Source organism: Mangifera indica, chromosome 10 (genome assembly GCF_011075055.1).
Source record: "Mangifera indica cultivar Alphonso chromosome 10, CATAS_Mindica_2.1, whole genome shotgun sequence".
NCBI classification, from domain to species: domain Eukaryota; kingdom Viridiplantae; phylum Streptophyta; class Magnoliopsida; order Sapindales; family Anacardiaceae; genus Mangifera; species Mangifera indica.
Window position 1 is genome coordinate 794,695 of NC_058146.1, and position 10,837 is coordinate 805,531.

The 10,837-nt window shown below is 33.6% G+C and overlaps 2 protein-coding genes across 3 annotated transcripts; one reads left to right on the forward strand and one right to left on the reverse strand.

Annotated features, from left to right (window-relative positions):
- Positions 1-225: 225 nt before the first annotated feature.
- LOC123227488 (LL-diaminopimelate aminotransferase, chloroplastic-like) lies at positions 226-5,351 on the reverse strand. Its single transcript, XM_044652313.1, has 10 exons — positions 5,044-5,351; positions 4,788-4,864; positions 4,183-4,250; positions 3,871-3,987; positions 3,703-3,765; positions 2,504-2,608; positions 2,358-2,408; positions 1,524-1,844; positions 1,013-1,219; positions 226-806 (listed from the first exon to the last, which is right to left on the reverse strand). Exons 1-10 carry the CDS (start codon positions 5,124-5,126, stop codon positions 513-515), a joined length of 1,386 nt encoding a protein of 461 aa, XP_044508248.1. The 5' UTR covers positions 5,127-5,351; the 3' UTR covers positions 226-512.
- A 2,112-nt stretch (positions 5,352-7,463) lies between these two features.
- LOC123227585 lies at positions 7,464-10,571 on the forward strand. 2 transcript variants are annotated; one of them, XM_044652637.1, is made up of 4 exons: positions 7,464-7,669; positions 9,065-9,238; positions 9,667-9,940; positions 10,067-10,571. In XM_044652637.1, exons 2-4 carry the CDS (start codon positions 9,070-9,072, stop codon positions 10,386-10,388), a joined length of 765 nt encoding a protein of 254 aa, XP_044508572.1. In that variant the 5' UTR covers positions 7,464-7,669; positions 9,065-9,069; the 3' UTR covers positions 10,389-10,571. The 2 variants fall into 2 exon arrangements, with proteins under 2 accessions (XP_044508572.1, XP_044508573.1); XM_044652638.1 differs by having other exon boundaries at positions 9,070-9,238.
- The last annotated feature ends 266 nt before the right edge of the window (positions 10,572-10,837 follow it).

Here is a 10,837-nt window from a genome sequence, read left to right on the forward strand (position 1 = left end):
ACTAAAGCAAGGGAAATCGAAGAATGGTGTGCTGGACTAAATCAAGAGATTTAGATGGAAAAAAAAATCCAAAATGCCAAATCTTGCATGTAACGGTGACAAAGTTGGTTTTATATATAGTTAATGGAATTTGAACACTCCAAATTTGGTCCAAGACTAAATATATAACAACCGTGCAAATCCTTCACTATTAATTTGCTTCACGGGCAAGTCCCACTAGTGCACTTGGAAAACTTGTTAGTGGATAAATTAGTAAGAAAAGTTAATAATCGAAATCTTAATGTATGAAACTTTTAATGTGTCCCACTGATTATTTAAAACCCAATTGCAAATATTTGAAATACCCTAACTAAAAGTTTCTCCCTGACTACAAATACTCTTAACAATTTTGTCACAGATTGAGTGCAATCTAGACTGCCAAACTGGAAGATAATAATTTCCCTACTCATGCAGCTTCGTTCAGCATAGATCTTTTGTTCATATTGGAGGCAAAACTAGTCAGGTAACTTGATTCACTTGTACAACTGCTTGAACCTTTTGCAGGCTTCTAAGATATTCACTCTGTGGCCGAAGGCACTAACCCTGACAAAGCCTTCACCACCAGGTCCAAAACCACTACCAGGTGTGGTAACCACATGAGTTTTCTCAAGAATCTCACTGAACACATCCCAAGAGCTTCTACCGGGGAAATGAACCCACACGTATGGTGCATTCTTCCCTCCATATACATTAAAGCCGAGTGAAGTAAAGGTATCCACAATGATTTCAGTATTTTCTTTGTAGAAGCCAATCACCTCTTGCATAGCCTGGAAGTTTTTGAAATGCATAAACCTGTTAGTGTTAGAAGCCGTGATAAGAGTCCCATGCCTGTCAAGCCTTTGAAGCCAAAAAGTGGAAAAACTAAACAACACCATACCATAAAAGAAAAAATAAACATAAACATAAAAGATTCCAAATCTTCTGGTTTCTTTGAAGAATTGGCAATCACTCAAAGAAACTGGATGACACTAACCCCAAGGCCTTCTGGTGAAAGACAAGCTAAGCCACCAGCTTGAGAGATATTGGATGCACCATTGAAGCAAGTACAAACAATTCGATTGAAGTCCTGGGCAACAGGAGATCCATCAGAAAACAAAAGCTGTTTGGGAATCACAGTCCAACCCAGTCGGACTCCAGTGAATCCAGCATACTTGCTAAAGGAAGCAGTCTCAATTGCAACCTACAATAGCAAATTGAAATTTACACATTACACAAAATTAATTACAGTATTATACAGATAGAACACAAAAAGAATAGTAAGACTCAATTGAAAGTTGTAGGGTGATCCCAGTGCCAATAGTTTACACCAAATAATATGGATGGAAGTTCTCCCACTAGGCCTGTTGAACTCAATTACATCCAAAAATTTATTTAACAAGCTGAATAAAATAAACAAAGGGAATTGATAAGACACTAAAAAATGAGAGAGAAAATCAAATGAGTAGTGCAGCAACCACAAAGCGAATGATTAAATGTAGAATTACCTCTTTCGCCCCTGGAATTTCAAAGATTGAACGTGGCTTATCATCTGATATATACATGGCATATGCAGAGTCATAGACAATGATTGACCCATTGTCCTTAGCAAACTGAACCAATCGGGTCAGCTGTTCCCTTGTTGCAACAGCACCGGTAGGATTATTTGGTGAACAAAAGAATATGATATCTGTTCGCCCAACAGTTGACAAATCAGGAAAGAAACCATTCTCTGGCGAACACCTCATGTATTCAATTTTTCCATATTTCTCCTCATTCTTTTCGAACTCTCCAGTCTGGCCCATAATGACACTTGAGTCTACGTATGCCTGCATATTGAAAAGAAAGCTAACATTAATAGAACATTTCATTAAAAAACATAGAAATGCCACTAACTTATGCAGGTTTAGTATTGTTCTTCTCTCTTCCACTTTTCTCGCTTCATATTTTCACACAATGACTCGATCCAATCAGAATCACCATGCACAGCCGCAAACATCAGTTTGTGCTTACAGCACATCTTATTCAGTATAATGCAAGTAGGTGGTTACAGAATCTATCAGATCAGCCCAACAGAAAGTTCAGCTGACTATCTTTGTATTCTGGTAATACCTGATAAGTTAAAGGCCTTGTTTTTCTTTTTCCTAAAAGATATTACTGAGTAAGGTTAGGTCTTAGGATTCTATAAGCATAAAACCATCAAAACTTCAATTACAGAAATAAATATTGTGTTAGAAAAACTCAATATGATCCATTGATTACATCCAAATGCATACTATCAAAAGGAGAAAATTACACTAAGTAATATTATTTTGCAGTTCAATGAACAGAAAATAGATTACCGGGTATGATGGATCTTGAACCGCCATAGTAACATGAGAACCAAAAACAACCTACCACAAATATAAAAGAAACTGGATAATTTTGATGGTGAGACATAATAATAAATCATCCCACAACCTTTAGCTTATACAATATTTATACAAACCTGAAGCCGAGATATGTCACATTTTGCACCATCTGAAACAAATATATCATCTTCCTCTATGCCAAGGTCCTTGTAAAATGCTGAAGCAATTGCAGATCTCAATGGCTGCAAAATATGACGATGTCTGTAAATTATCCATTCTGGATTTTTTTATCATTAAAAGAAATAATAGCACAACAAATTATCACTAGAAGACTTGGGCAATTCATTTTTTTAACAAATTCAATTCAATTTGTATCTGAACTAAAGAAAAGGCCAAGTAGAAGAAGCCCTCAGGCAAAAACCGAACTAAAAACATCAGTAGCAATGCATTCTGCAAGAATTCTCCAATATATTATGATCACATGATAATATGATATATGCATATATAGAGCGGCAACAATGGAGTGAATAATCAATACCAAGTATTAGCTATAAGGCTCCAAAAGTTTGTAAAAAGCAAGATATCATATAACTAAGGGAAACCATCACTAAGAAACTGAAAGATTTATTACAATATTAAACATACTCCTTGAGAGAACATGACAACTACCGTAAAGGTTTGCCATTAATATCAAACAATCGGCCCCAATAATTTGAAATATATGGGATGATTATCACATAGACCCCCTGACACTACCGAGGCAGGGTGTTCAGTGTTATTATAAAACCACATCAGTAGTTTTGGCATAATGGAAAACCTCAAGGGGCCCAGGAACTATTTTACCTTATATTACACAAATTTTTTAAAATGTGACAAGAATGAAATAAAAATCTTTCGAAAAATGTGTCAATGTGTTTATCATAACTTAATTACTACCGACCACACTGTATATAAAGTATGCAAAGACAAATATGTTTAGAAAAAGAATACATAAATTAATTAATTATTAAATAAGAAGATATATACTCTCTTAAAAGGAATTAAATGTACGCTAAAATAAGTAACTTCTGAATGAAAACAATTATTTGCACCAACAATGTATTTCCATTTCCACACATAGCCTGCTTATATCATGCATTCTGTCTGTGCATATTGCAAGTTCACAGTCCCAATGGGATGATAGCATGCGCATCCAAGGGCAACACCATATAATAAGCAAATTTGCTAATGATATGAGCCTACACAAAAAAGCATCAACTCTAACCCATATCTAATATTAATAACAAAATGTGAATCAATAATGATATTGTCAGTGAAAATAAAATTTCTCACATACTTTTTCACCTTGTTCAGCTCCATAACCACTGTAACCCTCTATGGTAGACAGTGCATAAGACCTCTGCCAAAGGGTAAAAAAGCCATGCATCAGCAACAACATAAATTGCTATTAGGAAATAGTTTCTTTTATACAGATAACAAAAGAAATAGACTTACGAACAAGTACCTTTGCCATTGCAGAAGTAATAACTTCCGGAATGGGCTCAGTAGTATCACCAATTCCAAGGCTTATCACTTGTGCATCTGGATATCTCAGCATGTGTGCAGCCTTTCTTCGAGCAATCTTCAATAATTGAGGGAAAAAACAAATAAAAATTACCATAAACTGTAAATGGTATCTAATACATATTCAAAAAATTGTAGAAATCTCGATAGGATGGCAACAATTGAGAGCAAAAAATAATTTATAATGTTGAGAGCAAGTCCAGTAACAGCATAAATTGATCAATAAAACAAATGATAAAGCCTTGTTACAGACCTCAGGAAACAGGTAACCAGCTTGAAGTTTGGCTATATTTGCATTGCGCAAAACCTTTGTCTTGTAAGCTTCATTAAACCAGGAACGTATAAAGAATAATTAACATACGAAGTAGCCATGAATAAATGCTTGCAAACCAACAACTATGCCTGTTAAGTGAATTTGTTCCCAAATAGGCCACCAATTAGACCCAGTAAATGTGTCTCCATAAGACCAAGTTACCAACCACTGATACTACTACACAGAAGCTAAAATAAACCTTTAAACTCCAATTTAAACTGAACAACATATTTCTTGACTAGAGTTTCAAATTTCAATTCCTACCAAACCAGACAAATGAAAGAAAAATGATACACGTATAAATTCATACATATTATGCCACACCACAGTAGTTTGTATGCAATGTCCGCATTCATAATAGTATTCTAAACAAAAACATCATTCAAATCCGAGCTCATACAGTAGTCTGAATCCAGTAACAATACCGGCCAGCAAACAAAAAACGGTAACATTCTTTTAGCTTTTATCACCAATCTCTATAAAATGTTACAGGCATGGCATTGCACATTTTATATGATATCAAAAAATAAACAAATAAAAGTTACCAATTTTCTCCTCTTGAGGTGTCGCAACACATTTGTAAACATTAATGCGTTTAGCTTGAAGCGAAACGTTCTGCGGTCTGCAATATAACATTAGAAAAGAAGAAAAATCTGTCAATCATACTGGGTATTATCTAAAGAAAAAAAGCAAATGGAACCCATAAAAAAAAACTTGAGAGAAGCTGTATTTCAACAAACAAATGGGTCGTTTCATTTCAATTTTGTTCCGATATCTCAACTTAGCATTTGATAGAAGTACCTGGAAGCGATTCTAGTTGGAGCCAGAAAAGCAGAGGAAGAAGAAGAGATCGCTGAAGAAGAGAGATTGTACGTTAGTGACATTGTTTTGATGAAGAAGAAGAAAAGGTTTTCTGAGTGAAGCTGCAAAATGTGTGGGCAGCCTTTTGCAGCCAATGATAAACCCTGGTGGATACAGAAAGTGTCTTGCGTCTAGACCTTTGTGCTCTTGACACGGAACTCACTTTGAATATTGGCGGCTGCGTTGAGGGCGAGCAGAGGTGCGCAAATGGCGTCGGCCCAGCCTCGGTCGTATAGAGGGTTTATGCCCTCGGGACCGGTTTGGGTCTTGTCTCTATATGTAGGGTTCAGACCAATCCCTGGTTTGGGTTCTATGCGACAGTCTGGTGGGCCAATCTCAAGACAGGGCCATTGGACCTGTTTATCATTCTAATATTTTTAAAATGAATGAAAAAAGCATATCATCAAGCCTTGGGACTGGTCTTAAGGCCCGTTATTCTTGGGCCCAGTTTCAGGCTCGAATTCCCTCCCTTGTCCCAGCTTAGCCCGGGGTAGCCTCTATCTGTGTCTAGTTCAGTCTGAGTTCAGCCATAAGTTAACCCTAAGCGTACTCTAAGAGAGCATTTGATTTGAATAATGTTTTATTATTAAAATAGAGATATTTCCTTAAAGATAAATTATTAAGAAGATTACTGAGTATAAATGATTATTACGTTTGATAAAATTTAGTAAAAATAAATTGTATAAATAATTAATGTGTTTGATTAACGGTAATAAAATATTACTAGTAAATTATTTTATTTGAATATTCTTGAATATAATTATTTTTATATTATTTACATTAATTAAAAATAAATTTATTTTTGTCTCAAAAAATTAATAAATAATAATATAATTATAATAAAATCAATATTACATTGGTAATTTTTTAATACCTAAAGTGAAAGTGGTAATCAAATTGCTACTTATATCACTTATCATATCAGCATTGGTAATAGAAGATTATTGTCAGTAATCTTCTATTACCAATGCTGACATGACAAGTAATATAAAACAGTAATATTCTATTACCAATACTGACGTGACAAGTAATATAAATGGTAATCTGATTACCACTTTTACCTTAGGTATTAAAAGATTACCAACGTAATCTTAATTTTATTAAAATTATATTATTATTTATTAATTTTTTGAGACAAAAATAAATTTATTTTTAATTAATGTAAATAATATAAAAAATTTTAAAAATAATTACATTCAAGAACATTTAAGTAAAATAATTTATTAGTATTATTTTATTACCGTTAACCAAACACAATAATTATTTATACCTACCAAATTTTATCAAATATAGTAATCATTTATATTCAGTAATCTTCTAAGTAATTTATCTTTAAGATATCTCATTGTTTTGGTAATAAAACATTACCCAAACCAAACCTCCCATAAGAGAGAGTGGGTTCAATTTGGACCTTAGGGTTAGGTCCCATCCAAGTTCAAAATACAAGCTATTTGAGTATGAATTCGAGCACAAATCAAGCATATTGAGTTTGAGTCTAAGATTAAGTTCAATTTTATAAAATAAGTCGAGTTTAAACTGATTCAAATATCTAAATTTGAGTTAATTCAGATAGAACCCAAAGTTAAATTATTTCAATTTAAATTTAAATATCAATTTATCGATCTCATATCAATTTCAAACTAATTCTTATAAATTTGGGTTAGGGATGTCAACGAGGAGGGAATTGATATCCCTATCCCCATCCCCGTAAATAATATTAATCTTTGTCTTTAACTTATCTCTATTATAGAGATAACAAAGATTCTCCATCCCCTTATGACAAAAAAAAATCTCTTTTTCATCCTATCTTCATCTCTATGGGGAAAAATTCTCTCATTGTACCTGCAAAAAAATATCTCATTTTATACTCTTTAGACATGATATAAATATATTAAATAATAAAATTAAGTAAAATTAAAATTAACTTATTATTTGAAATATCACAAATATAATATATTAACCATATTAATATGTATAACAAAAACATAAATAATTTAAAACTATAAAAATATATTAATATTTTAAACAGATATATTAATATTTTAAACAAATATATTAATATAAAAAGAATGGACGAAGACACATATATCTTTGTTTCAGGCCTATCCCCTATTATCAAAATTTTTTTCATCCTCATCTTATTTTTATCATAAAATCCTCTCTTTATTAGAGTTAAAGATTTTAAATTTGGATCAAAATTACAATTTATAATTCGAGCCCTAATTTGGATAATTAATTGTGGTTAAGTAGTTAAACACTAATCAATTAAGTTTTATCTTATTGGACTTGCACACTTTGTAAAAAGGGTTTCTATAATTTTTTTAGGGTTATTATATTTATTATTTAGGGGTTCTTTTAATATATCTCAAATCATATGGTTAGATTCTAAAATCCAAATTCACCAACACCAATTCCAATTTCGTCGTCTTTCAACTCCTCCTCTTCCTCCGCTCTGCCGCCTCCTTGCCTCAGCCTCTTCCGTAGCCGCACCCAGTCCTGTATAACTCTCCTTATCGTTTTCCCCATCTCGATCTCTCTCTCGAAGATTCTTTTTGTCTCGCTGCAGGTATATCCATCATCTTACTCATTTTTTTTTATTATCCGTTTGGTTCAAATGTCTTCTTTTTGTACTTGGAATTTCGTGTTTTCTTAGTCTGGGCTATGTTTAATCAATCCCTGATTCGTTTTAAATTTTCGCTCATTGTTGGTAAATCTTCAATTTTTCTGATACTTCAGTTTTAATTTCTCTTTAATTAGTGTATTTGGCTTGGCTTTGTGAATTGGGCATGTTTTTAGCTGACCAGTTGAATTGACAGCGTAGTTTGATTTCAATATATGTGTTGATAAAGGGATTTTTTTTTGGGGAAATATTTTTTAGTGTTAGGGTTAGGGTTATCTGTTTGCCTATGAGGAAGTGTAGCAGCAGACAATAAAGTGAAAGCTTTGTCCAAGTTTTCTTGATTATGCGTTACTTTGAGATTTTGTTTATACATGTATATATTGTTTTTATTTCATCTCGATTTGGAGTTTGGGAAAATTTTCAGATCTGTAATCCGATATTTTTTGTACATTGGTTTGATTGGTTATGGAGTTAAGATTAATAATTGAAATTTTCGTCAGATGTTGCAAATTTCCTTTTTGAACTTTTATGGATGTTTTGTTTTAGTGGTATGTTTTAGTTCAATCATGTTTACTTTTATTGTAAAGATAATGATGTTTTTCATATAGATATTGCTTTTTTCTTGAGAAGAATGTGCCAATGTACCACTGAATCAGGAAGTTTTGTGCATATGTTATTCATATGGCAGTCTGTAAATTTTTAAACTTATACTAGTGACAGGGGAGAGAAATTTAGTTTTAGATCATCTTTATGTTGTGGCTCTGCTTTTTAGTTGAGTTGTAGGACCATCTTTCTTCTACTGTCTCTGTGTGTGCTTGTTTCTGGTCTTATTTTACTTATGTAATCTGCTCAGTTTTGGTAGATTGTTTCTATGTTTTTGTGCATCAAAGTTTAGTTGGGTCAATTAAAATGTTGCTCTTGAAGGCTCTGATGTTAGCTACGATGTGATTGATTTAGGAAGAAAGGTATTTTAAGATGTTTTAGTTTAGACATTTACCTTCTTCTTAAAGAATTTTAAGCACAGTTCATAGTAGATAATTTCACTGGAGTAATATGTTACTCCTAGGATAGAGGGTGGTATTGTGGAAGAACCAATGTGCAACTACTCTATGGGTTATGTATCTTTTTTTTTTCTTCTCTTAAGGAGTTAATCTCATGTTCACTTACTTTTACCCTTTTTTGTATAAATACTTATCATATTGTGCTAAAACCTCATGCAGTAGCTATATCAGAAGATAATGGCATTTTTAAGTTTTCAATTCTTAACTTGCATAGTTTAGCAATAATTTAACTTTGCATTCTCGAACTACTCGCTTATCTTTTTGAAACTTGCTTTGCTAGGTTAGATGGATCTTGAGACTGAGAACAGAATAGCTGCAATCCTTTTGAAGGAAGCAGCAGAATTACGGCGACAAGCTGAGAAGGAAGGTGTGCAGGCTTATCTCTGGCAGCCTAAAGTGAGGGGTCGGCCAAATTCACGTTTCCTCAGTGCAACTGTTCTTGGGGTGCAACAAGGTAAGTTTTCTGATTGATGGGGTAATACTTGCATTCTTTTTATCTAACTCAAAATTCCAATGGTTGTAAGGAAGGATAATATGCTTAAGTAGAGATCTGCTTCGTTCGTAGAAAGTAATTATTTGCCTCTGAAGTATAGTTCCCTTCTATGCATCTTTTTCGTGTAGTGGTTTGAGTGCAGATTATAGAAACATTGGTTTTCCAAGCAGATCAATAAAAAATGATTCTAGTAAATAAGATACGTGGGCATTACTATTTTACCTTCTATTTTTCTTATTAATTTATTTTCCATTTTGGTCAGCTGATTGAGCCATTGAAGTAAAATAGTTGTGGTGAGTCTGGCAAAAGGAGCTAGAGCTAAATGATAGTAATGCATTACTATGCGTATCTTCTATTTATCTCATTAATTTATTTTCCATTTTGGTTAGCTAATCGAGCCGTTGAAGTAAATGAGATGTGGCGAGTCCGGCAAAAAGAGCTAGAGCTAAATGATAGGCTTAAAGGGAGATCCAAAGATGATAGGAGCAACAAGAGCCATAGGGGCATTGTTAACTCATCTGGAAGCTCAAATAAGAGGCATGCCATTGATGATGACAGCACCACTGCTTCATGCTCATCAAGCAAAAGATTATGTGAGAATAACTATTCTAGCGAAGATGAAGGTTTAAGGGATGAAGAGGTTGAGGAATTTCTGCATTCTAGGTAATTAGACAATTCCTGCCTTGGCTTGCTTGTGTGTTGGACCAAGGACATGGTTGATCTCACCATTTCCAATAATATACAAAAAATTATATTGGTTTGTGACATTGATTTCTTTGTTAATGGCAGGATCAAGCGTGGTCGAGGTGCTGTTGGTTCAAGGATGGACGAAACAGGTCCTTATCTTCCTCCTTCTCCAGACTCCAATGAGAAGCTTTCAATGGGCTCTGATGTATGGCAACATCGAGTTCTTGGTCCTGAGAAGCCTTCTTCATTGAGAACTTGTGCATCTTCTGATGAGGAATCTGACAAGGATCAGCGAAAGAAGACAAAGATGGAACATTCAGATAGATCAAGCAAGAAGCATTCTAAGAAGCACAAATCTAAACAAAAAAAGCATAGGCACAAGAAAAAGAGAAAGGAAGGGAAAAAAAGTAAACATCACAAGTGAAAAAGGGTTTTTCTGTATTATTCTATATATGGCTCCCACACATTCACAAAAGTGAGCCTGTTAGAATTGTATGACGTTCTTGTTTGTGCAGAGAGTGACCTTTTTTCTTTTTAAACAATGATAGGTTATCAAGGCACTGTTGGGACACTTTTTCATAAAACGAAGGCCAAAGGACTATTTTCCCCCCAAACTATGTTAAAATCACAAAGTTTTCCCCATTAATTATGGAAATACCGTTACCCACCCATGACCGGTTAAATTTAACAGAATTCTAACGCCTGAAAATTTTATCTCTTTTTGTCTTCTTAAACTTTAAAAACTAAAAGTTTCTCTCAATCTAAGTTTTAAAAAATTGTAGTTTTACCTTAGGGTTTCGTTTTGAAATCTCTGGCGACATCTTTAGCTCTATTGTCGACGGCTTCTCCCTCTCAAAGCATTATCTCCTTCAG